The sequence below is a fragment of the Triticum urartu genome, chromosome 3 (assembly GCF_003073215.2).
Source record: "Triticum urartu cultivar G1812 chromosome 3, Tu2.1, whole genome shotgun sequence".
Taxonomy (NCBI): Eukaryota; Viridiplantae; Streptophyta; class Magnoliopsida; order Poales; family Poaceae; genus Triticum; species Triticum urartu.
Window position 1 is genome coordinate 20,831,362 of NC_053024.1, and position 27,841 is coordinate 20,859,202.

At 42.1% G+C, this 27,841-nt stretch overlaps 2 protein-coding genes across 2 annotated transcripts; both read left to right on the forward strand.

Annotated features, from left to right (window-relative positions):
• Positions 1-640: 640 nt before the first annotated feature.
• Positions 641-9,425, forward strand: LOC125542467 (LEAF RUST 10 DISEASE-RESISTANCE LOCUS RECEPTOR-LIKE PROTEIN KINASE-like 2.5). The gene is made up of 4 exons (XM_048705513.1): positions 641-1,396; positions 7,751-7,786; positions 7,996-9,061; positions 9,155-9,425. The coding sequence occupies exons 1-4, from the start codon at positions 694-696 to the stop codon at positions 9,246-9,248; spliced, it is 1,899 nt and encodes a 632-aa protein (XP_048561470.1). The 5' UTR covers positions 641-693; the 3' UTR covers positions 9,249-9,425.
• Positions 9,426-10,958: 1,533 nt separating this feature from the next.
• Positions 10,959-16,728, forward strand: LOC125546528 (LEAF RUST 10 DISEASE-RESISTANCE LOCUS RECEPTOR-LIKE PROTEIN KINASE-like 2.1). Its single transcript, XM_048710759.1, has 3 exons — positions 10,959-11,039; positions 14,185-14,863; positions 15,662-16,728. Exons 1-3 carry the CDS (start codon positions 10,959-10,961, stop codon positions 16,726-16,728), a joined length of 1,827 nt encoding a protein of 608 aa, XP_048566716.1.
• Positions 16,729-27,841: the final 11,113 nt, after the last annotated feature.

Here is a 27,841-nt window from a genome sequence, read left to right on the forward strand (position 1 = left end):
CAGCGGACCCTTGACGCACACCGCATGTGCATGCTCCAGATGTCGCCGCTGCCGTCTCCCGCGAAAAAGGGGTGATGTCTACATGTAGAAATGTGCAACTGAAGATTAGAGGTTTTTCTTTATGTATGTGCGTTCTTTCTGTTTGTTGCTAATGTTTTTTTTTTTTGTGTGTGTGTGTGTTCGAGTTTGGAACTGTTTTTTCTTCTGGATAAAGTGTGAAGGTTCTACAATGTTAGAATCTAGCTAGATAGCTGACAGTACCACAAAGCAACCAGAACAGTACTTCCTGGGTTCCAAAATAGATGACCCAACTTTATATTAACTTTGTACTAAAGTTAGTACAAAATTGAGTCATTTATTTTAGAACGGAGGGAGTAATAATCAGGCTAAGCATCCTGGTCCCAGTCACATCAGCTCGCGGAGGTCATGGCCATGGACCCCGTCAAAGTCGTTGTACGGAAATTTCCGAGGCCACTGGATTACCAGTCCCATAGGCCAACTGGGAAACTTCGTGGAAGATGATCGCTTGGCCAATTTTTTCCGGTGAAATGTTGCGGCCAATGGTAGTAGTCCGCTCGCTTGCCGTCCACATATAATATTAGGGTTCGTGCTTCAACAATGGTATTATCTCTTGCACGCAGTCTCTACATTCCCATAGCCCATGACCACAATCTCTCCAAATCATCCGCTCCCATGTCTCTCAGCTGCTGCTGGTTCGTGGTCTTCGTGGGGGTGTGGTGGCTGCCGCTGATGCTCGTGGTGGCCGAGGACCAGCACGGGGAAGACTGCTTGGCCATGATGTGCGGGAACCTCACCATCTCCGATCCGTTCTGGCTCACCGACAAAGTGACTGGAAGATCATGCGGTTCTGCAGATTCCTACCCGGACTTCGGTGTCGCTTGTAGCAACAACAGTTATCCCACTCTGCGGAGCTCTATACCCCTCAACAATGGTTTTAGAATCCTCAACATCTCTTACGAGGAACGCAGCTTCCATGCCGTTGATCTCGGCAAGCTGGACGTGTTGAGCGCCACTGACAAGTGTCGTGCAGCGTTCTATAACACCTCAGTCAAGCTGAACCACCGGTTCAAGATTGCCCCCGTCAACCTGAACCTCATCCTCTACAACTGCACGGAGGAGAGTGGAGCAGCGGCGGCGGCACGTCGGAACGGAGAGCTGGCGCAGACGAGAGTGAGCTGCGGGAACGAGTGGGCGGTGCTTGCACGCGCGGGAGTGCCTCACGACGTGACTGGGAAGTACGCCGGCTACGCTTTGGAGGGCTGTGATGCTTCCGTCATTCCAGTGCTGGGCTCGTCGGCAGGGGTGAACGCGAGCGACTATGAGCAACTCTTCAAGGATGGCTTCCTCTTGACATGGGATCGTCCGCCTGGTACTGGTAAGCTCACATACCTTACCGTTTTACTCCTTTCCTTACAATGTGCAGTGCAATCAGTTAATGCAACTTATTGATAAGATAGCACCGCGTTGAGTTGAATTTGCATTGAAATCGAGTTACTCATAGTTGATCAAAGGAGAGTTTTTGTTATCCAAAAAGAGAAAGGTTCAAAGTTCAAATAACACGGGTTAGAACTTCAAAATGATCTTGTCTAGCATTTTCCTCACTTTAATGTTTATTGCAAAGAGAAACACCTCTAATTGGCGGCCCAACACTATTGCAAAGAGTAATTAGCTGCCGTAGATGATTTAGAAACAACATATGATGTGACAAAAAAATTGCACCATAATCATGAAAAAAGACAATAAAACCCGAGGGACCTTCCCACTACTCGAAATATTCCACTGTCGCTAGTGCCATGTTGAGAGAGGGAGAGATATGAGGGTGCTAGGCGAGAACATACCGATACATAGTACCATGGCGTTGTTTTCTGCAAAGCACAATCATCGCACCAAATTGGTCCCTTTGAGCTTTTATTTTGGACCATAATCATGAGAAAAAAGGCGAAGAACTTTTATTTTGGTGGCGCATGATTCTTCATAGGAGTTATGCAATAGGACTTTGGGTGGCACATATGATTCTTCGCAAGAGTTATGGAATACTGCACCAACAACAATCTGATGTTGACTCTCCAAAGTGGGTGTGGAAAAGTAATAGCATTGACCGAACCAGTCCAACTATTCATGGCGGCTTGTATGGGAGGAAAATATTCATGGTGGTTGAAATGTAAATTTGTTTACAAAAGTAAAATTTCCAATACATACACACAAAATTTTGCAAGATGTGTGTATTTTTTTCGTGATTGAAAAACATGTGTGGAGGTCTGAACCAAAAAAAAATCAAATGTTTTTTCACCATAAAATTTTGCATGTTGGTAAAACATTCATCAATGGTTGTCTAATTTGTTGTTCCTATTTAGATTTACATTTAACAAGTCCAGAAACTAGAGGTCCGGATATAGGGGCTCTACTTTGCAAGATGAGTGTATTTTTCTTTCTGGCCAAAATCCATAAAGTGGGGAATAGAGGGTGTATTCTATCATTGGATTGCTGACAAAACTCATTGTCATGAAAGGCCCCTTTTGCAGACAAGTCGGCTCCTCTCCTCTCTTCACCTACTACCTCATGCATGAAGCATCCGCGCTTACAAGTTAGACGTAGTGTCATTCTCCATCTTAAAATACAACAAATAATTCACCCGTTCGGCCTCGGATTGGATCCAGTATCATAATGCGCTCTCTCACCAGGCTACTGCTCATAATACTGTTCCTGCCTCTGCTTGGCGCCCCCGGTTCGCGCGCGCAGTCGCTGGACACGAGCCGCGCGCCGGCAGCACGAACCAGCGGGAGTGCGGCTACCGCCCCTTCCAGGTCACGTGCGACCGCAACGGCAGCGGCATGGCCTTCCTCGAGAACTCATTCTGAAAGTAACCGATCCTTGACATCTCCTATCAAAACAACTCATTCCAGGTCTCCAACGTCAAGCTCTCTGACGGCACGTGCAAGGTCGTCGAGCTCAAAGTAAACACCTACTCCGACATCGGCTTCGTGCCCTTCAGCATCAGCCCCGCCAATCAGGAGCTCTTCTTCCTCTACAACTGCACAGACCTCCGGATGATGCCGCCTAAGTGGGCACCCGTGAACTGCGCCAACGGGTCGCTCAACAACCATGGTTTTAAATAGCACGCTATAAACCAAACACATAAACAAACATTTTAAATAATACGCTATAGCATGCTATAGCATTTACAAGAGGTCCGTTGCTTAGAGGCTTAGCGCGCCGGTGAGTACAAGCCTCACAACAAATGGGGGCCAGTGTCAGCGAACTGCACGGTGTCAATAACACCGGTGTTGGGGTACCCGGGGGCGACTGCGGTGGACTACCGCTGGCTGATGAAGGGCGGGCTTTGTCTCGAGTACATGGCCAGCGACTGCACAGCATGCAGGGAGACTAGTGGGCTTTGCCGCATCAATACAACCTGTGATATCTTTGAGTGCCACTGTCCTGACGGCATGTCGGACTTCATCATTTGCGGTAAATTCAAGTACCTAACAGCAGTTCAATCTTAGGTTTAAAGAATTTTAAATTTTCGTGTAAAGAATTTTCACTTGGTACTGCATGTATATTCATAAATTTTATTTGATTCAGCTAGTTAACAGGTTTAGTCCATGAGGTTTCGTTGTCTAATTACTAGTTCTCAAGAACAAAGACTAGAACAATGATATCCGTAAATTTCTTTACCAAAAGGTGTGACGACACCCGGGGTGCCCCGACACCCGGTTATCCCGTCCGTTGGCAGTGTTCAAGATTCGTGCTAGAGAATTCTGCAATGCAGACGCTTGTACAGTAACAGGGCGATTAGCAGGCTTTCTTTAGGGAGACAGATAGCGACAGGAGGAGAGAGGCATGGCAGGAATAGGCCTGAAAAGGTATTGCGGTCCACGGGCTTGTTTTTCTTGTTCATTGAAGTGACAACACCTGCATGCGCCCAGCGGCATGAGATGATATTCTATTTCGCACACCCTGCATCACTGATGTTCCTTTGTCATCATTGTGAGGTTACTTGGTCCGTTTCTCTCAGTTTAGCGTTTGTTTTTATTTTTATTTCTTGAATATGGACCTTTATAATATAACATAGGTATGCGTGGTAGCACTTGTGTTTGGGAAAAAGCATATTCATGTATCTAAGCACAGAAGATCCTTGGATTCCCAAGGAAGCATGGAGCAACAGAACTTTTTGACTCGGCGTCCATATCCTATTTTCTAACACATCAGCTCTGTCCAAAAGCAAAAGGCCACAATGCCACTCTTCACACGAGCAGACAGCTAGTCTCTTGCGCTTTCCTGTTTCTTCTTCCTCTACGCCTCTCCCCAAAATCCATCTATCCCCAACAGGCCAACGTAGTGACGCTCAGAAATATTGCAAGATTCAGACGGTGATTCATGTATCTGTACCCGGCCCACATGTTCATGGCACAGGTATAGCTTGCTACACGACGAGGGAGTGTGACCCAGGTCAAGTGGCTGTGCGTGCGCCAGGTACATGTTTGATAATGGGCATGGTACATACAGTATGTAATACTAGCACTTCTGCACTTCCATCCTGCTTATTCACTGGTACATTAAGATTCAAAGCGATGTATGATCTTACCAGGAAAGTAATATTGTATATTACTGGTGGGGCCTAGGTAGTACATGTGCCACCGGCGCCAGAATGTACCAGGTACAAGTATGCCTGAATATACCACGTACAAGTATGCCCTAATGTACCATGTACAAGTATGCCCTAATGTATGTGTGGGGTTCGCCGGGGTGCAATTTTAAGCACGGGTATATTTTTTAGAAGTATAAATTTTTTAGTGACAAACATTGAAAAAGTTTTCAACGCTTGCAAAAATTTCGTCGTGAAATGACAATTGTAGAAGCTATGGCAAACAAATCATCACTCTAAACTGATATTGGAAATGACATTTTTGGAGCACCGATTTTGTTTTCTTAGCCACTGCCTTTGCAAGAGTTGAAAACTTTTATCAATGTTTCTAACTAAAATTTTCAGAAATTTTGTTTTTCTAATATTTGCTGTTTTTACTGTTCAGCCGAGTGCTAAGAAATTCCATGTCTATTAATGGGGCCTTTCTATTAGATGCATAGCTTAGCCGAAAGTAATCTGTATCCTATCCAAAAAAATAGAATTAATCTGTACCGGGCACATTACCATCCATGTACCGGGCACATGCACATCCGAGCCATCCGGATAGAAGTAATCTGTATTCTGTACCTCACATGTTACCAAATAATGTACTCCTGTATTGGGCACATGCATGAACCCTGGCATGCACACGGTTGCAAGGCACAAGCCTGCTCGGCCTGCAGCAGAAAGATTCTTGCTCACCTGTTGTTAAAACGGCCACACGCCACGCGCTGTCAAAAATTACGGTCCCAATGAGCAAAAGATGTGGAGTCACATCGATGCATGTGACATGCTGAAAGCCTCAGTGGCGCTCTAGATTTATCACCAAGCACGCCGATGGGTGTATCTCCTTTTCTGAGCTCAGGTTGACATGTCAATCCGGATGTAGAAAGGCGCAGTGGATTCTGCCCTACAATGAACAGTGCGAGCAGCTAGGCTTAGTTTTCTTTGTCTCCCGCATACTAGACCTGCTAATACAACTTTGTACAGAGCCTTGGTCTAGATCTCGAGCAGCTGTTTTGTGGACGAACGCTGGTGATAACCGGGTGCCTAGACACCCGGGTGTGTCGAAAGTCCATTCTCATTTCTTTAAGATTATTTGTCTGCAATTGAAATATAATATTCAGTGAAAATCTGATAGAGTTTGTCTAAATTTTTCGAAACAGTTACAGAATTTATGAAATTTCGGTCATTTCGGCGAGGAGCCAAATGTCTCTCTATTTAAAACTTTAAATCTATCAATTAACTCTCGCTTTTGTTTTTGTCAAAATATTGACAAGGTTGACGAAATATCAATCTTCCACACATTTGTTTTTTTCTTCTCCTTTCCCATGTGATTATATAGTTGGCAGTTTACATTGCTCACCAAAATATCTCTTCTTCTTCCTTCTTCCTGGCCACCAATCGTCTGGTACCCAGCTCACCAGGATTCAACGCGGTATGAGGATCCATCTTCGACACTAGCTATACCTGTCCACTAGGGAATTTAGTCTAGTTCAGTGTTCAACCACAGTAGGGATGCTTATTTTTCTCCCCTCCAAAATCCTTTGTATCTGGTAAGGGTTTAGGGCTTACATGGGCAACATGTGTGCGGGGACATCCATATCGTGTATTCTTTGTGGCTCTACCGTGGGTACCTGCACGAGTGTGGCTACCGTACCTTCTAGCTCACCCGTGACAGCACCAACAAGGGCCTTGCTCTGGATGAGATCCTCGTCATCTCCTACCCAGAAAACTCCATCCATGTCACCGACCTCTAGCTCTCCAACAACGTGTGCGACATCGAACTCCACGTGGACACCTCTTCTGATATTGGCCTCCGCATCAGCGCTGCCAACAACCAGGAGCTCTTCTTCCTCTACAACTGCGCCTTGCATGTGCGGCAGCCTCCGCTTACATAGGAACCCATGAACCATGCCAGTGGATCGAACACCGGTCGCTCAATAACTCATTTGTGTGGCTTGCTGCGGTGTACAAGCCATGTGACATTTGAAGGCCGATTCAGGGAACTGTACGTTGCTGATGATGCCAGTGTTGGGGTATGAGCGGGTGGCTGATGACGTTAGGTTTCTTCTTGAGTGCATGGCCGGTGGCTGCAACGTGGAGATAGAGAATTTGCAAGATCAATATCGCCTATGATATCTTCAAGTGCCACTGCTCCAGGAGCATGTCTTTGTCCATCATCTGCGGTTGGAGTTCACATATATAATAGTGACAGTGAGTTTGATAGGAAAAAAAGATACACTGCTTTAGTTCTGTAGATTAAGTAGTCTTCGATTTTGGCGCACTAAGTTGAGGGGATTTACAAGAAAAATGCACACAACATGCACATACCTACTAGCTGTAAATGGTTTCCTTTTATCTCCTACTAGTATGGCTGTTGTTCTGTCCAATTTACTCTGTTTTTCAGTTAGGGGTGTATGATAGTTGTTTTACGGTGTTTTGTAGCAGCATTTTAAGTTCTTATGTGTAAGTTGCAGCGTCGATTATGGAGCATGGAAAAGGTTTGGCTTGAGGTTGTAATAACTGATTGAACCTATTGGGTCGATCACAAAACTATGTCTTATCAGTTTCATTGAATTGATGAAATTGGGGGCAGAAGCTCCTTCAGGAAATGCATGCGCGTACTAGAATGCCTGACTAGTGTAAACTCAACAGAACGCATGCCGCCGGTCTAGTTCTGTAGCATAAGCAAACGCTACTCAGTTTTTCTACACTGTGGTTCATGCTGCTGGTAAATAGGATATTTGCAGGAAACTTAACAGAGCACTTCCTGCTAATTTCCATGTAGATTGAAATGTACCATCCAATGTATCAGTTTATGTGATCGCTCATATTGGCTACTAACTCTACACAGGCCTACAACTTTTTATTTGCCGATCCTGTATTTGATCGACATAGCTACTCTATCAAAAGGAAGTCAGATATATAGCCCCTGTTCTATTGTTCTTCACTATCTTGTAATGTATTTTTATTTTGTACTTCATGGCCACAATACTGAAGATCCTTACACGATGCTATTCATTTTCTTTTGAAAAACAACCAATGCAGTACTGTTGGATAACATTGCTTTTACTCATAAATGTTATATATGTTATATTCCAGGTAGCAAGGGGACTAGCAAGAACATTATTCTAATAGGTATGCTCACACTTTTGCCATTTTCTCATGTGTAATGAATTAAATATTAGTAGTTCACTAGCTGTGATTTCTATGTTGAAATACTACCTTAAAATCTATCATCTATGTAATAATTGAAAATTTATTCTGGAATTAAAACTTGAAAACAAGCAACTCTCACTTGAGAAATTTAAACTATTGATGGTCTTAGAAATCTGCTTCAATCTCAGCTGTGACATCAGCCGCTGGAGCCTTGCTCTTTACATGTATTTATGTCTTGGTATGGCGCAAAAAATGGAAAAGACTAAGGTTTCTCCTTTGCAAGAAGACTAGCAGCAACACCGAAAAGAATTATGAGGCCATGATAGTATCGTACGGATCCCTAGCTCCAAAAGGATACATGTATTCAGAGGTAATGAAGATAACATCTTCTCGCAATGATCAGCTTGGAAAAGGAGGTTATGGTGTTGTTTTCAAAGGAAGACTGCATGATGGTCGTCTGGTCGCAGTAAAATTCTTGCATGACTGCAAAGGAAATGGGGACGAGTTTGTTAATGAAGTTATGAGCATTGGCAGGACCTCTCATGTTAATGTTGTTAGCTTATATGGGTTTTGTTTGGAGGGGTCAAAGCGAGCTCTTATATATGAGTACATGCCCAACGGTTCCTTGGATAAGTACATTTATTCAGAGCACCCCAAAGAAATTTTAGGATGGGAGAGGCTTTATGGGATAGCTATAGGGATTGCTCGTGGCCTCGAATACTTGCACCATAGCTGTAATACACGTATCATCCATTTCGATATCAAGCCCCAAAATATCCTTCTAGACAAAGATTTTAGCCCAAAGATTGCTGATTTTGGTCTAGCTAAATTGTGTCATACAAAAGAGAGCAAGGTTTCAATGACTAGTACTAGAGGAACAATTGGATTCATCGCCCCAGAAGTCCACTCGCGAACCTTTGGAGTGGTTTCAACAAAATCGGATGTTTATAGTTATGGAATGATGCTTCTAGAAATGGTTGGAGGTAGGAGAAACGTAAAATCAATTGTTGCAAAATCCAGCGAAAAGTATTTTCCAGACTGGATTTATGACCACTTTGCACAAGATGATGGATTACAAGCATGTGAAGTCACGAGTGGAATTGAGGAAATCGCAAGAAAGATGACATTAATTGGCTTGTGGTGCGTACAAATATTGCCTGCATATCGCCCTACCATAACCAAAGTTCTAGAAATGTTTGACAGAAGCTCAGATGACATGGACATGCCACCGAAGCAAAACTTCTCTGGATTGCTGTAAGATATTTCTCCCATATATTTGTCCCTTTGTTTGTCAGTGCAATTATGATTATGCAATAACTTGACCTACATGCATATCTCTCATTGCAGTGAAAGTTCAGCTCACAATATGGATGTACAGAGTTCAAGTTCTACCAGATCTGAGGAGATCAGCCTTGTGAATTCAAAAATCCTACAACAATAGCCAACTCTTTGAACAGATAGGTCGTGTGAATCAAAGAACCTACATTCATTTCAACACTGTGAGATGGTGGCCCTGTCGTAGAGTACATTCAGAAATTGAACAAGCACAGCAAAATTTGGCATTGTAGTAGAACATATATAGTACATTTATGCATGACAAGAGTCAAGAGCACCCTCATGACAGCGTCCTAAGTTACAGAGAACAGAAGGAATGAAATGTATTCTGACAAGTTTTGTGTTCCAACTGCTAAAAGGCATCGAGGCAGACGGCTACCGAGGACTTCTTAACTATAAATTTCCCCCAAAAACTGAATACACACGATTAGGCTCTAACTACAGCCCCTAAAATTTCAGAATCCGGATGCATATATCAGTCTAAACATTGTGATGTTATATGCCAATTCAAAGCAAGCAGATTAAATCATGGAAGCGGAAGGCGCATACTTACTTGCTGCTCTCCGTAGATTGTATCCATTCAATCAAGTACCGCCGGGCTTTTCCTCGTCGCGTGCAGAACCTCGCCGGCGACCACCGCCCAACTCCGTGCGCGTATTCCTCTCCCTCTGTTGGCGAACCGAGGGTTTGTGCCGCTTCATTTCGAGAAATGCTACATCAACAGAAAATTATTTAACATTTATGGGCTGGTGATGAATTGGCATGTTTGATTCGATTAAGGGGGAGTAAGGGGCCCACCTGGGTGAAATTCAGGGGCGCCTGAAGTTTAAGGTAATGTCGGTAACACTCTGTAAAAGACCCGTGTGGGTAGCATTTCTGCATTCATACATTAAAAGTTGATGCAAGGTAACTGGACGAAAGGTCATCAACGAATAAACTATGTGAGATGGACAAAAATGGTAGAACCATAACAAAGGTATGAAATAAACACCTACGACTACGTCACCTTCTGTCACCCGCCTTCAATGAGATAACATGCTTGTGTGTTTTGTTGTTGCGTCCAGCCTGAGACGACCGAGACATCGATTTTCGACCTTGACGGAGGGGGCAACCAATGAAAGTTGAAACAACGGCACAAGGACGATGCACGTTTATCGCTACCAGGTCTAGCCATAAAAAACCAGATCACGGATTTTTCACCCCTGCCATAGAGTGGTGTGTTCTAGCCACCATATAAGCAACATGTCTCCCGAAAGCGTGTCACCCACTACTGCGCATAGAACTACCATGGTTTTCACTAGAGATAACTGCAAGGCAAACTTGGAACTACTTGCGGCCATGCACCAACTCAAGACCACATCAAAGATCAGACTCAATTGGTAGTCATCCACTTCTTGAGACCAGTCTCCGCACATCTCGGAATACACTTATCCAGATATTGTCATGGGCATGCCATTGATGTGACTACAAATGAGAGCACTTGATCGAGCCTCGCCGCCGCATCACTACTACACGACCACACGTCTCATGGAGCCAACTAGTTGACTTCTTCCCAAGGATGAGTGCCCTCTCCCTCCCACAATAGGAGGAATGGTGCTAACATAAGTTATGGTGGGTCATTTCCAGCCTAAGACCGCTGCCACGTCGTTGGGAAGATTCCAATCACACCACATATTTACCTGTTGCCATCGAAGCTCGAGGCAACCATGCCTTGGGCATTGCCCCCCCCTACACCGCACCATAGTGCTCACGTACTGAGTTGAACATGTGATCCAGCATCAAGGTAGCAGTTGCAACCACACCTCCCCACCGGGCCATGCAGCGCTCGCTATCCAGGATCCAAGGCCTCCATCATAGCCCCTACCAGCCCATCGACGACGACAACGAGAAGACACTGGTGACGCACTGGATCACCACCGGAGTCGCTCTATAGTGATGTGGCCGGCCCGTTAGGTGGTGTTCAAATAGGATGTGTCACCAAAAACAATGTTCCCGAAACTCTCTAGTTTTTTATTAAATTCGATCCTGGCAAAGGTGCATAATCACTTACCATCGCCAATCTCAATATGTGATGCAAGCATCACGTAAAGCATGGTACTAGCTGAACAGCCCGAACGCACGAAGTTATTACATATAGGGATCAGATCTCTCTCGAGTACAGACCCGAATTTCACCAAGTAGTTTTCATCTAGTTTCATTGAGTTAACGTTCATTGCCTTGATAATTGTTGTGTGGTGAAACCTATATTAATGTGATGTACTTACTTGAAACAACTAATATAATTATGATTATACCTTCTATTTAAACATCCGCAAAATACAAGAAGAATAATTAAGATAACCTTCATGTTCCTTGCTTTCTTTGCCTATTTTTGTTCCTTGTTTTATTTGCACTTCTATGAAATCCCAAACATAACAAAAATATTAATTTGTTTGCATCTTCGTTTGATTTTCAATGTTTTCTTATGACTTGAGAAAATACCAAAAATATTTTGTTTTTTCTTCTTCTTTTCGTTATTAGTTTCTTGTGATCTTAGAAAACATCAAAAAAATCTCAAATTTCTTTTACGAGCTGTACAATTTTTTTTGGAAAATTACAAAAAACATTTTATATTTTGTTTTCCTTTTGAAAATTAAAAGGCAAAATCCCTTTGGATTTTCTTGCCCTTTTTTTAATGTTTCAAAAAGACCAAAATGGTTTTGCACTGCTAGTTGTTAAGTTTCAATTGAAAACCACAAAAAAAATCATTCATTTTGCGTCTTGATGCACTTTGTGCTTCACAAATGAAAAAAGAACAAAAATGTTTTCCTCTTTTTTCTTTTTTCTTCCTGTTTTGATCTAATGAAAATATATACAAAAAAACTTCTCTTTTGTGTTGTCTTTATTTTGCGGATACTCTAGCACATGGTCTTTGTTGCACTTATTGCTTTTATCATTGAACATTAATTTGAGCAAGCATTGAGCAATAATGATGATGTATTGTGAAGTGACCGGAAAGGCCGGTATGATTATGTTTACGTTGGTTACGTGCATGCTATTATTGAAGCTTTACAACGTCATATTTTAGTTACCATGTGCATACTAACAATTTGATGAATCATGCTTTCCCACGCTAAGTTGTTATCAACTAGAGAATTATACTATAATAACTAAAGGTAGGCCAAGAAGGTGCTCTCCACTCGACAATGTGCAGGACCCCATTAGAGGTGGCGTACAGCTTCAACCCGCTCACCCCTCTTGATCTACTTCCACTACCATTCCAAGAGAGGACACATATGGATGCCAACAAGCGAGCTGCGTACATCAAGAAGCTCCATTAGTCCACCAAGGCCAACATCGAGCACCAAGTTCAAAACCAAGCCGCCAAGGTCAACAGACACTGGCGTCATCCAATTTATCGCACTGCGAATCTTGGGATACCGCACTGGAAGACAACCCAGCAGACGTTTCCCACGCAGAATTACCAAATTTTCTTCCACTATTATTCATGCTTAGCAGCCTAGCACAAAGAGTTGGTGATAAACATGATTAGATTGAAGGGACTAGTGTTAGCGATTGATTCAGTATGCTTTTTGAATTAGTATACACTTATTTAGCAGCCGCAATGTACAATAACATACCCAGTCATGCATCATTTTAACCACCAAAGTCAGCCAATAGAAGACATTCGTTAGTCAAGCAACAGCAAATGCATGCGTTAGTGATGGAATCAGTCGTTGTCTCTGTTACTTGTACAACGAGGAAAACCCCAGTCACACAAACTGACATCATATGAAGGAACATTCTATATATCTTCATCATACGTTAACCCCCACCAATGCCCGACAAATTCCCAGACTGAAACAGTGTTGGTGAAACAATAATAATTAGAACCACACAAGTTGGAGCTAACTTTTGCTCTGTCAACCCTGAAAGAGTTCAAGGCAACACTGATCTCCCAATTCTGTTGATAAGAGGAAGTCCAACATATAGAGAAGAAACCAAACAAACGTACAACACAACCAACATATCTATTGACCAAGAAGATAGCTGGAAAAACATCACATGATACCACACTTCACATGATACCATGATACCACACATATGACACCACTCCTCAAAAGTCAAATTTGTAAAGTTTCAAAAAAAATTGTGAATATTCATAAGATATGATGTCAGTTTGTCCACCATATAAAGAAACTTTTAGGGATTGCCGACACGTAACTTATGAACATTCGCATTATTTTAAAAAAAAATTAAAACTTCCTAATTGAGTTATGAGAAAGGGTATCATCTAAAATGTGATATCACCTACGCCATCCATCATGCATGATGCAACCGGCCATGTTCATGCTCTCGATCATGGCCTCTTTCTTCTCCTCCCAACCCACCAAGCGCACGTCGATTGCCTCTAAATTGAAATAACTGCTAAACTCATAAAATTAGACGACACATTGCCAGTTGAAAACCTGAAGCGCATCTAATAGACCCGGAACAAGCAATGCTCCACTACTTGCTTCAAAAAAATTATGGAACTGTAGTGACAGTGTGGCATTCATAATGAACCATGCATCCAGTACAATGTCCAGATCGGGCATCTTTTATGACAACTTCTCCTTGCTCTAAACATTTAACAATTAATGGATTAGTTCTGGAAATATGTTTGCCACAAAACCGTGGAACATTGCCAACTAAATATTAATCAAGACATTTGGACGTTGACAAACCACCCTAGGTTTGTTACCGCGTCTTCGCTGGACAATGTTGTACCCGGCTTCTGTTGCAGTTTCATGTTGACTCCCTCTAGTTGGTATGGGAAACAAGAAAACATTGACAGAATCAATCAAAGTCGTTGCCTAATCCCCACAGAAAAAAATTGCTGGCTAACACCGCTTATATATATTATCATCTCCCTTATGTTCGTCCTTCACTCACTTGAGATTTAGCCATCCTCCTCGTTTACGAAATTTGTCCCCTGAGATAAGGTTGTTGGCATGTATCCGACCTCACTGCTCTCCATCTTGTTCTCGTTGTTCCTCTTCCATTAATGCGCGCATGCCGAGTGTGAGCCAGTGACATGTGGGGAACTCCCCATCAAGTACCCGTTCTGGCTTGGCGGCCCGAGTGATTCATCGAATTCCTCCTGCGGCCACCCGGCCTTCGAGTTACGGTGCACCGGCAATAGCACCTCGGCTTCGTTGAGGGGCTCTGGCATCCGCGTCCACGACATCGACTACGGCACCAGGTCCTTCCTCGTGTCCCACGACAGAGTGACCCACGGCACCAACGCCGTGTGCTGCATCGACTTCAACATGTCGACCATCCTACCTCTTGCCCCGTTTGAGATCAGCCACACCAACCGGGCCCTGTGCTTCCTCTACGGCTGCAACGAGACAGAGCCGCGTGGGCGCGACTATGTGAACGCCACCGGCGTGCCCAGCTGCGCTTGGCCCATCTCCGTATACCTCGGCGGGAGCTACGACCGGAACATGCCACCCGCAATACCCACCGGAAACTGCATGTACACTTACCACCCGGTGCTTGGATCGGAGGCGGCTATCTTGACGGCGGCAAACTATAGTCGACTCCTGAAGAGCGGGTTCGTCCTGGATTGGACAGGCACCGGCGCTGGGGACTGCTCTTCCTGCAGTGCGAGTGGCAGGCAGTGTCGATATAATAACGAGTCTGCCGCCTTCGCGTGCCTCTGCTCTGTTGGCAAAATGCACGAGTCGACATGCGCTGGTAAACCTTCAAAATCACAACTGCCTGTAAAACTCAAAATTACACAACACGCTATAAATTGAATACTTGAAGTAATAAGTATATATATATATATGTTTGATAAACCAACCCTAAACGAGTAGTGCCCTCAGTTACTAAGCAGAGATCTACAAAAACAATTTACATACGTGCTGACATGGATGGAACGAACCTACATGCATGCACTAGGGCTATTTATAGGTACAATCATTTGTAAATCTTGTGTATGATTATTACACCAAAAGAATGGGTAACGAAAAAAATACTCCGCTTGCCAACTCTTCGAAATCGTAAAATGCCACTACAAAAAGCGGCTTTTGAAATATGTCACTCTGGTGGGTTTTTTATACTTCGAAATATGCCATTATATATGGTCATTAGAGTAAAAGTATCAGTTAATAATACTCATAAATGCAATGTTATATTAATTCCAGGTAGCAAGAGGAAAGGGAAGAAGATTATGCTAATAGGTATGCTAAAACTGTTGCCATCTTTTCATATGTATTGAATATCAGTGGTTTACTAATAGTGATTTTCCATGACAAAATAGTAACTTTAAAATTTATCATGTCTGTTATAATTGAAAGACGATTCTAAAAGTACAATTTGAACAAGCAACTCTCAGTTTACAAAACTGAGCAAATTATGATAGCTTGTTGCTACTTTGCCATGATGTAATCTTGCGGAAAGAGAAATTTAAACTACTGATGGTCTTGGAAATCACAATGGCTACTATAACTTCTGGTTTGCAAGAGGAAATAACATCTTCTTTCATCTCAGGTTTGACATCAGCTGCTGCAACCTTGCTCTTTACATGTCTTTATGTGCTGATATGGCATAGAAAGGGGAAAAGACTAAGGTTCATTTGCAAGAAAACTAGCAGTAACACTGAAAAGAATTATGAGGTCATGATAGTATCCCATGGACCCCTAGCTCCAACAAGATACAAGTACTCAGAGGTAATGAAGATAACATCTTCTCGCAACAATCAGCTAGGAGAAGGTGGTTATGGTGTGGTTTTTAAAGGAAGACTGCATGATGGCCGCCTGGTTGCTGTGAAATTCTTGCATGACTGCAAAGAAAATGGGGACGAGTTTGTGAATGAGGTTATGAGCATTGGAAGTACCTCTCGTGTTAATGTTGTTAGCTTATTTGGGTTTTGTTTTGAGGGGTCAAAGCGAGCTCTTATATATGAGTACATGCCCAATGGTTCCTTGGATAAGTACATTTATTCAGAGCACCCCAAAGAAATTTTAGGATGGGAGAGGCTTTATGGGATAGCTATAGGGATTGCTCGTGGCCTCGAATACTTGCACCATAGCTGTAATACACGTATCATCCATTTCGATATCAAGCCCCAAAATATCCTTCTAGACAAAGATTTTAGCCCAAAGATTGCTGATTTTGGTCTAGCTAAATTGTGTCATACAAAGGAGAGCAAGCTTTCAATGACGGGAGCTAGAGGAACAATTGGATTCATTGCCCCAGAAGTTTACTCTCGAACCTTTGGGGTGGTTTCAACTAAGTCAGATGTTTATAGTTATGGGATGATGCTGCTAGAGATGGTTGGAGGTAGGAGAAATGTAAAATCAACTGTTACAAATTCTAGTGAAAAATATTTTCCAGATTGGATTTACGGCCACTTTGATCAAGAAGTTGGATTACAAGCATGTAAAGTCATGACCGGAATTGAGGAAATCGCGAAAAAGATGATCTTAATCGGCTTGTGGTGCATACAAGTATTACCTGTGCATCGCCCTACTATAATAAATGTTCTAGAAATGTTTGAGAGAAGCTTAGATGATCTGGACATGCCGCCAAAGCAGAATTTCTGTGAATTACTGTAAGATATTACTCCCATGTTGTTCCTCTGTTTTTCTATGCAATTATTATTATGCAATAACTTGACCTACACACTTAACTCGTATTCCAGTGAAAGTTCAGCTCACAACATGAATGTAGAAAGTGCAAGTTCTACCGGATCTATTGAGATAGGACTTGTGAATTCAAAAATTCTAAGTTCGGCTCATAATATGGAAGTTGAAACTGCAAGTTCTACTGGATACGAGGAGATACGCTTTGTGAATTGAAAAACAAGCCTATGACTAGAAATCCACCTCGTCTCTCATTTTATCTCATTAGAAAGAAACTGCCAACTCTTGTGGCAGATAAGTCTGGTGAATCCAAAATTTATATGATGATCAGTGAGAAATTCACAAAACGCACAAAATTTGTTGTTGTATCATAAAATACTAGAGAAGATACCCCGTGAAGTGCCACAGGAATGGCTTGTAATTGTTTCAATGGGCTTTGGTTGTATGCAACATTAGTATTTAAATTAAAAATACAAGAATTGTTAGTAAAATACATATAATTTATTATACTATAGATTATTGTATAAATGTAAATTATTATTTTAATATAAGTAGCACATGTGATACATATTAAGGTGGTTCCTTTCCCATGCATGATGATATATTAAGTTGGCATAGTTGCATATAAAAGAATTTTAGGTAGCTGGGATCAACAATTTAGATATATAGAAATTCATGTATATTGGATAACAGGAGCATATCAGCATCAATAAGTTAGATCACAAAATAATAAAATTTGTTTGGGTATTCGATGAGTGTTGTGTTCCAGCCACTAAAAGGAATGGGGTCTTCAAAGGCCTTTCAAGACTAGAAATTTCCTCGAAAACATTGTACACGCGATTTACAATCTAACTACGGGGCTTAAAATGTCAGAATCCAGACGCTTAAACTGTAACAATTTGAAGATTGTGAGGATACATCTCAATAATTTGTAGCCCAGAAATTTATGGTGGAATCAGAAGATGCATACGTACTTGGTCCTTTGTTCAATGGGTGGTATTCACACAAGCAAATAGAGCCATGCTTTTTCTTCACTAGTAAGTGTGCGGGTGCAATGCACGTCAAACCATGCGAAAAAAGCTTAGTGAGATATTTAAGTGATGAGTACATAGTTCAAATGTGAGCAAGGGTTATGTGGGTGTCAGGTTTGGCAAAATAGTGTTTAAAAAATTGGTTTGGCAAAGCAGGGAGTGATATATCCTAGTCTGTTATAACCGTCAGGAAAAATAAGATACGAATGAAAAAATAATTTCATATTAATAGGTATTTCATTATTGAGATTATACATAATATAGATTACATGAACTATAGAGTTATGAATTCACATTTCATATGATACATTTCCAAAGAATTTAGATATGCATCAAAGGTCGACAAAAACAGACGCTCAGCATGTCAAAAACACAAGTGCTCGTCAGCGTCGCCATGCACTGCAACAAATAATAGTAAAAAAACCAAAGCACCATTCTGATATTTGATTTTGAAACAGTGGAGATAGGTACCTCTTCATTCAAAAGAATATATACAATTTATTGCCTTGATTGATCACCTCAACTTCTTATTTCAACCTCTCTGTTGTAGTGATGATGTTCCTTGTACTTGCCATGTGACTGCTCAATCCTTCTAAAATCCCAACACAATGAAGATAATGAAACCAAAACCTTTGGACAAAAAGACGTAGAGAACAAATATGTACGGTATTCTTATTAACACAACAAAATTTATGAGGTCGGGTTTTAGAAAACATTATGAGATAGAATATCATTTTGGCAACCTTGCTCATATGTTTTAATCAGTACAGAGGTACCTGAAACAGATTGCCTTTCACCACACCTTTTTTCTCCATCAATGTGCTTCTTTGTAAATGAAAGCCTCTGGACAAAACAGCACCCAGATTTGAGAAGCATGGAGGCTACTTTCTGTAGAAAACACAAAACGGGGCAATCTTATTATCACGGTTTCTATTTGGAGTATTCTGGTCAGTTAAAATAACCAATAGAAAAGCATTTGTGGCGTACTACAGTAAGAAAACACTTGGGGGCAAGGTCACAAGCTGGCAGATGACATTCACTGGAGGCAATGGAAAGCTCAAAGATGACCGCTTGCAGGAGGGCTGAATCACAACACTAAAATACTCCTTAGATGAATTACACATTAGAAGCATTTTTAGATAACAAACAACCCCTGTGATTCTCTAGGAAGTTGGAACAGCAACTTACTAATACCAATTCGGCAACTACAATCAGTTCATCTCTTGAAATATCCTCCCATGTGGTTGGCTCATACTGCCCAACCCTATTTTTAGAAAATGGTGCTAAGTTCTGAAATTAGCCACCACATCTGGAAATGACATCTTATGGACTCTTGGAGTACAATCCAATTTCAAATTAACCAACAACGGCTTAGGAATTGAGTGACCAATAACAATTCATGCAAATTTTTTTATTTCAACATAACAATGACAATGGGAAAGATTCAGTTAAACAACTCTAGAGATTTATTTTTCTGCAAGGAAACTCACCTCTCCAAGAAGCAACCATGTATTCCTTTCCTCCTTGAAGTCCTCGAACTGCAGCCTCCACTTTGCCCATAGAAGGAGCAGCAGCAGCAGTGCCGTCTCAAAGACATTTTTTTAGATACTCGTCTCTAGCATAATCTACAGTTTCACTCCTGCCCACACATAGATTGACATGCTCAACACGCGTTATAGTCTTGCTAATCTACACTTTCTGGCAAACACGCGTTGAATCATTTTTCCAGACACTCGAAGAAAGCATTGAAATTTCCATGATTGAATCACTATCATCTAAGGAGCAGGTACACAAGTAAACCGATGCAATTTACAAAAATCATCATTAATCTTGTCTTGGCGCATCCTTTGCAAACTCAGTAGGACTGAAAATATCGTCCAAAGTCAATAATCTGAATAGGTGACTGGAAAACTTGTATTGGACACGTGTCATCGTCTGATGAGCACTGCAAATTTAAAGAGGTTCTAGAATAATTGTGGCATTGTCGAGAAGTGCCTAGTGCTCATGAATAGAACCCCAAACATGAAGTATAAATTTCAATAATTTAGCAGATAAATTTAAGACTTAGATGCTCTGAATTTCTTCATTTGTGAGAAAAATGGTATTGCAAGGTAGATCATTTTATTGTACAGTAAGCTCTCGAGAAGCACCTAAATTTCAGTGTACAGTCGAATTGCTAGGAATACCTATAAAAATATAGGCATGGAAATTCTTAGCGCAAAGATTGAAACAACAGAATTGCGTAAACTTACAAGTTTTGCAGATATTTTCTGAAATCGATTATTTTCTATCAGATTATTTGCTAGAACTACTATAGAGTTGGGATAGTTTACATTGATGATCGGTAGAAGTACTTAGTATCTAACAATATTGTTAGTCGAACTGAGACTGCTTACAACCATTTGCGGTGTACTGAAGGATATTTGTCAAGAGCAGCCAATTTGAGGTAAATCAGTGAAAGCACATACCCCAACAAAATTTGAAGCAACCAATTTGATTACATATACGTTGGTCTGATGTGTTGGGCAAAGGCCCTCCACATGGAGGTGTGTTGGCAGCCCAACATCAGCCCACACAAGTCCAACACATATGAACCGTTGATCTGTTCTGCATCCAACGGTTCTGAGTATTTCCCGGTGAAGGGAGCAAGGAGAAAGCCCTAGCCACTCCACCCTTGCTGGTGGTGGCTGTCATTCGTGAGAGTGAGAGTGAGAGCACACAAGAGAAAACACAACCTGAGAGAGAGGAAGAAGAAGAAGCAGAGGTTCTGTCCAGATTTGCTGCATCTGACTAGACAGTGGTCAAGCTAGTGGTTGGAGGCTCAAATGTGCTTGGATCGACCTCAAACTTGGTGAGCTCGTTCCTTACTTTGAGTATTTCGATATAGTTAGCTGGTTTGAGGATTGGGTCAGTGAAGCATCTGATTTGAGAGTGGTTTTGTCAGCTCTAACTGCTGCAGTTTCAGAATAGAGTAGTTTTGGGAGGCGAATAGTTTGGGTAGGAAATTGATGTCCGATTGAGCTGAAATTTGGAGGGGATGTCAAGAAATCATGTGTCTACTTGTCTGCCAAATTTGGTGCTGTTTGGTTCAGCGGTTTAAGAGAATTTTGCAAAACACTGAAGGGTACAGAAGCTGTGTAAACTCTGCTTTGCTGAAATCTTCCTTCTTGTGGTTGTTGTTGCTGTTGCCGGTTGGCAACGTGGAGAGTGTGTTGTAAATCTCTCTAGAGGTTCTAGAGCAGACTTTGTACTCATCATTCTCATAGTGAAGTTGCGTGGACCGGTCGGTCCACAGCCGTGGTTTTTTACTCCTCAAGTTGAGGAGGTTTTTCCACGCTAAATCCTGTGTCACATGTGCATGTTGTTTGTGTTATTCCGCTGCTTACTTGTTGGTTGAAGCTGTCCTCAAAGTTCATCACAAGTGAAGGGGGCTGTGTAGTGTGCATATTTGCCGTGTCGGTGAATTTGTGCAGCGCATTGTTGCTGTCCAGCCCCAACAAAGTGGTATCAGAGCCAGATTTACTTATGCAAATTGCTGAGTTTCTTGTGGTGAAAATGGAGTGAATACCAACAGGATGATATCTTTGAATGGTACAAATTATCAAGCATGGAAGGGCAAGATGGAGGACTTGTTGTATGTGAAAGAATACTGGAAGTCAGTGTTCTCCACTGAGATGCCGGAGGGCATTGAGGAAGGTCAGTGGAAGGTACTTCATCGCCAAGCTTGTGGGTTCATCCGGCAATGGGTCGATGACAATGTTTTGAACCATATCATTGATAAGACACATGCACGCACCTTATGGCAGAAATTGGAAGAGTTGTTTGCCCAGAAAGAAGGTACAAACAAGATGTTCTTGATCAAACAATTGATGTGCTTGAGGTACAAAGAGGGCATTCTAATTGCAGATCATGTGAATACATTCCAAGGCATTATAAATTAGCTTTCTTCAATGGTAATAACATTTGAAGATGAAGTAAGAGCTTTGCTCCTACTAGGCTCATTACCGGACAACTGGGAGACCTTTAAGGTCACGGTTTGCAATTCAGCACCTAATGGAGTTGTCACTTGGAATCTTGTGAAAACCAGGGTACTAAATGAAGAGTCCAGAAAGGTGGCTGAAGCTAGTTCTTCCTCACATTCAGAGGTGTTGGTCACTCAGTCCAGGGGGAGAAGTAAGAGCAGAGGTCCAGGTAAAGGGGCAGAAAGAGATAGGAGCAAATCAAAAAGTAAGTATGCTGATTATGAGTGCCATCACTGCCATTAGAAGGGCCACATTAGTGGCAATGTGACAAGTGGAAGAAAGACAAAAAGAAAAAGAAGAAGCAAGATCAGAAGCAAGTTGATAGTGATAGTGACATAGAGGGCAACTAAGTTATTGCAGTAGAAGAGGACGTCATGCTTGTTATGCATGAAAAAAATGAGGGCAGATTTGGTTCCAGTGTTGAGAAGAAGATCACTGTTGTTTCTGATGAAACCGCCAACCTTGTGGATGGTGACAAGATGATTTGGATACCGAACAGCGGTGCTACCATTCATGCTACATCTCGTAGAGAGATCTTCACTAACTATATATCAGGTGATTTTGGTGTTGTGAAGATGGGGAACAATGATAGAGCAGCCATCATTGGAAAAGGAGATGTGCATTTGAAGACCGCAAATGGTACAAGGTTAGTCCTCAAATCTGTGAGGCATGTCGAGGCACTTCGTCTCAATATTATCTCGGTTGGTTTGCTTGATGGAGATGATTACTTGAGCAGTTTTGGAAAAGGGTAGTACAAGATCACCAAAGGCAACATGATTGTTGCAAGAGGTAAAATGGTCTCAGTGTTGTATTATGTTCATACTAAGCTCTTTAGTGCTTCTGTCAATGCACTAGAGAAGGATGATCATTGTGCTCTATGGCACAAGAGACTTGGGCACATGAGTGAGAATGGGATGACAGTGCTAGTGAAGAAAAAATTATGGAAGGGTGTGAAAGGAGTTCACATCAAGAAATGTTCAGATTGTCTAGCAGGGAAGCAACACCGAGTTGCCTTCAAGACTCTACCTCCTCACAAGAAGCCCGAGAAGCTGGACTTGATACATTCCGATGTTTGCAAAATGTCGATAAGATCTTTTGGTGGTGCTAAGTACTTTGTGACTTTTGTTGATGACTTTTCCAGGAAAGTTTGGGCCTTCACTTTGAGGACCAAAGATCAAGTACTAGGTGTATTCAAGCAATTCCAAGCCTCGGTTGAGAGACAAACTGAGAAGAAGATCAAGTGCATTCGCAGATAATGGAGGAGAGTATATTGGGCCATTTGATGCATATTGCAAGCAGCAAGGTATTAGGCATCAATTTACTCCTTCGAAGACACCACAGCTGAATGGTCTTGCTGAGGGGGTGAACAAGACAATTGTTGAGAGAGTTAGATGCTTGTTGTCAAGTGCAAAGCTATGCAAACACTTTTGGGGTGAGGCTTTGATGACTGCAGTTTATCTTATTAATCTCTCACCAAGTTATCCTTTGCAGGGAGATGTTCCTAACAGGGTCTGGTGTGACAAGGACGTCTCATATGACCACCTGAAGGTTTTTGGGTGCAAGGCCTTTGTTCATATTCCTCAAGATGAAAGGTCAAAGCTTGATTCGAAGACACGGCAGTGTATCTTTCTTGGCTATGGTGGTGATGAGTTTGGCTACAAGCTGTTTGACCCTATAGCAAGGAAAGTTGTGAGAAGCCGTGATGTTGTGTTTGTTGAAGACCAAACAATTGAGGATATTGTGAAGACAAAGGGGCAGGTTCCTCCTCAGGAGCAGCAAGATATGATTGATTCTGACCCAGTTTCTGCAGCTCCAGCTCCCGTGCAAGTTGAAGTAGATGCAGAACATGTACAAGATGATGTACATGGTGGTGCAGGTGAAGAAGATGCTCCCCAGCAGCAGCAACAAGAGTATGATGCTGAAGTTGATGATCCGGATCAGCGGGAAGCACTAGCACCAGAAAGTCCACTAGCTGCTCCACTCAGAAGATCCAACAGGGGTCGAATTCCTTCCAGCAGGTATCCCTCAGATCAATACGTGGTGTTATTATCTGACGGTTCAAAACCTGAATGCTTTGCAGATGCAATAGAAGATGAGCACAAGAAGGAGTGGAAAAATGCTATGCAAGAAGAGATGTATTCCTTGCATAATAATCGTACTTATGAGTTGGTGAAGTTGCCCAAGGGAAAGAAAATTTTGAGGAACAAGTGGGTCTACAGAATCAAGCAAGAAGAGCACACATCACATCCAAGGTACAAGGCCAGGCTAGTTGTAAAAGGATTCGGCCAGAGAAAAGGTATTGACTATGATGAGATCTTTTCTCCGGTTGTGAAGATGACATCCATAAGAGTAATCCTTGGCATGGCAGCAAGTCTCAACTTGGAGGTTGAGCAAATGAATGTGAAGACTGCATTCCTTCATGGTAAGTTGAAGGAAGAAATATACATGGAGCAACCTGAGGGGTTTCTTGTGAAAGGCAAAGAAGACTATGTGTGCAAGCTGAAGAAAAGTCTCTATGGCCTGAAACAAGCACCAAGAGAATGGTACATAAAGTTTGAAACTTTCATGGGGGAGCAAGGCTACAAGAAGTGTAGCTCAGACCATTGTGTGTTCATTCAGAGGTTCTCAGGTGATGATTTCATCATATTATTGCTCTATGTTGATGATATCCTGATTGTTGGCAAGAATGTCTCTAGGATTGCTAAGTTGAAAAAGGAGTTGAGCAAATGTTTTGCTATGAAAGACTTAGGTCCAACAAAGAACATTCTCGGGATGAGAATTGAGCGAGACAGAAATTGCAAAAAATTGTACTTGTCTCAAGAGAAGTATATTGAGAAGGTACTTCAGAAGTTCAGGATGGAAAATGCTAAAGTTGTGAGTTGTCCACTAGCAGCCCATTTCAAGTTGAGCAGAAAGCAATGTCCTACCACTGATGAGAAGAAAAAGGAAATGCATCATGTTCCTTATGCTTCAGCGGTAGGGAGTTTGATGTATGCTATGGTGTGTACAAGGCCTGACATTGCTCATGCGGTTAGTACTATGAGCAGATTTATGTCCAATCCAGGAAGACCTCATTGGGAAGCCGTGAAGTGGATTTTGAGATATCTTCGGGGCAGTACAAATCTGAAACTTTGTTTTGGTGGTGGTGAAGCCAAGCTGATTGCTTTTCCAGATTCTGACATGGCTGGAGATGTTGACAGAAGAAAGTCTACTTCAGGTTACTTGGTTACCTATGCAGGGGGAGCGGTGTCATGGCAAAGCAGGCTGCAAAAGTGTATGGCACTGAATACAACTGAAACTGAATTCATTGCTGTAACAGAGGCGAGCAAAGAACTATTGTGGCTGAAACGGTTGGCTTGTGAGCTTGGTTTTAAGCAAGACAAGTATGTGTTGTTTTGTGACAACTAAAGTGCTATCCACTTGAGTAAGAATGCAAGTTTTCATTCAAGGCCTAAGCATATATAAGTCCGTTATCATTGGATTCGAGATGTGTTGTATTCCAAGCAAATGCAACTTGAGAAGGTTCACACTGATGACAATAGGGCTGATATGCTGACTAAAATGGTGACAAGAAAGAAGCTTCAAGTATGCCGCCAGCTCGCTGGCATGGCTGCCGGAAGGCAGTGAGACCCTCCATGATGTCGGGAGGGGGAGTTTGTTGTGCTAAGTCCCTCCACATGGAGTTGTGTTGGCAGCCCAACATCAGCCCACACAAGTCCAACACATATGAACCGTTGATCTGTTCTGCATCCAACGGTTGTGAGTATTTCCTGGTGAAGGGAGCAAGGAGAAAACCCTAGCCACTCCACCCCTGCTGGTGGTGGCTGCCAGAGCACACAAGAAAAACACAACCTGAGAGAGAGGAAGAAGAAGAAGCAGAGATTCTGTCCAGATTTGCTGCATCTGACTAGACAGTGTTCAAGCTAGTGGTTGGAGGCTCAAATGTGCTTGGATCGACTCCAAACTTGGTGAGCTCGTTCCTTACTTTGAGTACTTCGATCTGGTTAGCTGGTTTGAGGATTGGGTCAGCGAAGCATCTAATTTGAGAGTGGTTTTGTCAGCTCTGACTGCTGCAGTTTCAGAACAGAGTAGTTTTGGGAGACGAACAGTTTGGGTAGGCAAATAATGTCCGATTGAGTTGAAATTTGGAGGGGATGTCAAGAACTCATGTTTCTACTTGTCTGCCAAATTTGGTGTTGTTTGGTTTAGCCGTTTAAGAGCAGTTTGCAAAACACTGAAGGGTACAGAAGCTGTGTAAACTCTGCTTTGCTGAAATCTTGCTTCTTGTGGTTGATGTTGTTGTTGCCGGTTGGCAACGTGGAGAGTGTGTTGTAAATCTCTCTAGAGGTTCTAGAGCAGACTTTGTACTCATAATTCTTATAGTGAAGTTGCGTGGACCGGTCGGTCCACAGCCGTGGTTTTTTACTCCTCAAGTTGAGGAGGTTTTTTCACGTTAAATCATGTGTCACATGTGCATGTTGTTTGTATTATTCCGCTGCTTACTTGTTGGTTGAAACTGTCTTCAAAGTTCGTCACAAGTGAAGGGGCTGTGTAATGTGCATATTTGCCGTGTCGGTGAATTTGTGCAGCGCATTGTTGCTGTCCAGCCCCAACATGATGATACCTTCAGTGAGAACTTATAAAGAGTCTAGATACATCAATTATAACTGGAACTGAAGATCAATCACACACTTGTTGAAATGGAGCAAAGTGTGATGACTTAGATTGATCGGATTCAGGACATGAGTGAGAATTTGAACTAGGAGGGGAACATACGAGGATCCTACGGGGAGAATGTGGTGTGGCTTGTCTAGGCGGTTGGGCAACCGTGGCAGGTCATTGAACTCGGGAGTCTTGGTGATCAAATCCTTGACAATCTTCTCAGCCTCACATGATACCAGCTAAGGTAGGACCTGTATTATAGCAAGAGGTGTTCAGAAATCAGATCTTGAAAATAATGCTACACTATATGCAGAATCATGTCAAATGATATAGAGGTAGATATGGATCAATCACTGAAGCTGCTTGCTGCGGAGCATGGCCACAAACATCTTGTTGAGTTTCACGGTGTCGAGGTGAGAGTTGGGATACTTCTTGGGGCTTACAACAATACAGATATGGGCAGAGAACATACCAAAACCACTATATCTAACCAAGTTTTTGCTCTAAGGTTAAACCAGTTGGCTGAAAATGACCCATGGGTAAATATGAATATGGCACGTGTATTATTTTGGTATATGGCTGTGTAGAAATGAGTGGTGTGCCAAGATTTTTGTTTCAAATTTTTTGAACTAGCGTACAGTTTTGCTTGGTAAGTTTAGTGTTTTTTGCTGGCTGGGGAACAGTCCGTATGACTTTGTTTCTTTTGTGTGCTTCCCTCTCTTGTCGCTGTCGTTTTGACTATATCATTTTCTTTAATCGGTGCCGCTTTTCATGTGCTTTCTAAAGCCTGCCGTATCTAGAGTCTGATTATGTACTATTTCTCACTCATCCTAATAGAAATGACAGAGCTCCTGACACTTCTTTGAAGAAAAAAAAACATGGGCATGTTACGTGGCTGTTGTTTACTTTATTTATTTCTGGTGCGATTACAACTCTAGAAGTTATATATACGTGTGTATTTGTATGTATAGGGGCATGGAGTATGTGAGCTCGAGCTCCCATGCACCCTTTGCTACAGTAAAATCAATCTTTTTAGAAATAAAAAAAATCTGAAACTTTTTGGCAACAAACATTTATGAATCTTTCACATGCGTGCCAATTTTTGTGATGAAATGACATTTATGGAGGTCTCGGCAAAATCATGCTCCAAATTTGCTTAGTGCTTAGATAATAGACAATCATGGACACGTATGGTCTTCCTTAAATAAATTGGTATAAAATGTAGTTTCTAGACATAATTTTCCCCCAAGTCTGAATCTGATCTGCAGATTGCTGTAAATATTCATGGATCTCTTCCACTAAGTATCAATTTCTCTCATAATAGGAGTACTACATGATACAACTGATTGTTCAATGCCTATTTGCACTTAA